This window comes from Amphimedon queenslandica, unplaced genomic scaffold (assembly GCF_000090795.2).
Source record: "Amphimedon queenslandica unplaced genomic scaffold, v1.1 AMPQUscaffold_9511, whole genome shotgun sequence".
Classification (NCBI taxonomy): Eukaryota; Metazoa; Porifera; class Demospongiae; order Haplosclerida; family Niphatidae; genus Amphimedon; species Amphimedon queenslandica.
The window spans coordinates 2,514-3,806 of NW_003550217.1; the positions used below are offsets into that span (position 1 = coordinate 2,514).

The 1,293-nt window shown below is 33.3% G+C and overlaps 1 protein-coding gene across 1 annotated transcript in view; it reads left to right on the forward strand.

Moving 5' to 3' along the window:
- Positions 1-991, forward strand: part of LOC109590767 (vesicle-fusing ATPase-like) — a gene marked incomplete at its 3' end in the record, with an annotated part of 3,283 nt that extends 2,292 nt beyond the window's left edge. The window contains exons 6-7 of the mRNA XM_020006639.1: positions 715-797; positions 858-991. Of these exons, the coding sequence (XP_019862198.1) occupies positions 715-797; positions 858-991 (217 nt within the window). The remainder of the gene's footprint in view (positions 1-714; positions 798-857) is intronic.
- Between the last annotated feature and the right edge of the window lie 302 nt (positions 992-1,293).

Genomic DNA, 1,293 nt, shown 5'->3' on the forward strand with positions numbered 1-1,293 from the left:
AGCGGATGGTTGACGCTAAAATTAAGTGTCGCAATTAATACCCACCCTAAGGTACTATTATTACTGCTCCTTTAAAATTTGCTAACTAAACGTAATAATTTGTTAGCATGTGATTCAAGATTACTATTTTATAAAAATGAGTACAACTACCATATAGCGGGTAGTTTGAAGGGAAAAGTTTTGGCTAATCGCTGAAATTTTGGTGATTGGTGAGTTTTAATTTGACAAATTTGTGGTCATGTGCCATGAGCATGTGCATAATGGCTCAAAATGGTGGTTTTTACTTTGGCGAATGGCTAACAAAACGCTCAATTAGCTAGAATTTATCCCCCTCTAAAATTACCCACTATACGATTATAATGTGTACATTGATAGAAAATCACTTATCTCCTGTGCAATAACTAAACTGAAGTTATGATTAAAAAGTTATCACAACATTCTATACAACAAGAGCCATCACTGTAACAATTGAGAGCATAACAATGTCACATATGTGTCCCTTTCGTAATCGTCACTTCTTATTTTCATTATTTTCTTATTTCATTATTCTTATTTTTGTTAGTACATGTATAATAAAATGTATTATAGGAACAGGGAAGACTACATTAGCAGCTAGAGTTGCTGTATTGGGCCACTTCACATATATCAAGGTACATGTATCCAGCTTGCGTATTAATTAATTGAGCATCTGTGTTATATTTTATGCTATAAAAGGTAGTAACAGCCTCCAACATGATTGGTTTGACTGATTTTGGAAAGATTGAGTACATCCATCAAGTTTTCAAAGATGCATTTAGGTATATTATAATAATTGCATTCTTTATATACGGCCTAATATTATAATATACTCTTTGTAGTTCAAGTCATTCTCTTATTGTGCTTGATGATGTTCATCGTTTGGTTGAGTATGTGCAAGTTGGTGATCGTGTCTCAGTGTCTCATTCACTGATGCATGTGCTATCAACTCTTCTCTCTTATTCTATATCACCAGGTGAGCATAAATATATGTGTAATATAATTATACATGTGCAGTACTTACAATGTACATCTACATGCATATTGAAAGTTTACTAAATACAATGTTTGTTGTAATTACTGAATTGGTAGCAACATTAATTGTATCTTACTTCATGCAGTTTCAAACTTACAATGCTGTTCTTCATCATTAATGTTTTCTTAGGTTCTACAGTGATGGTGATTGGTACAATGACTGTCTCACATAGAGAATCGCTTGCACAACCAATCAACCTCAATTTCCCTACTCTATTTACGTGGCAGCATTACACTCCACTA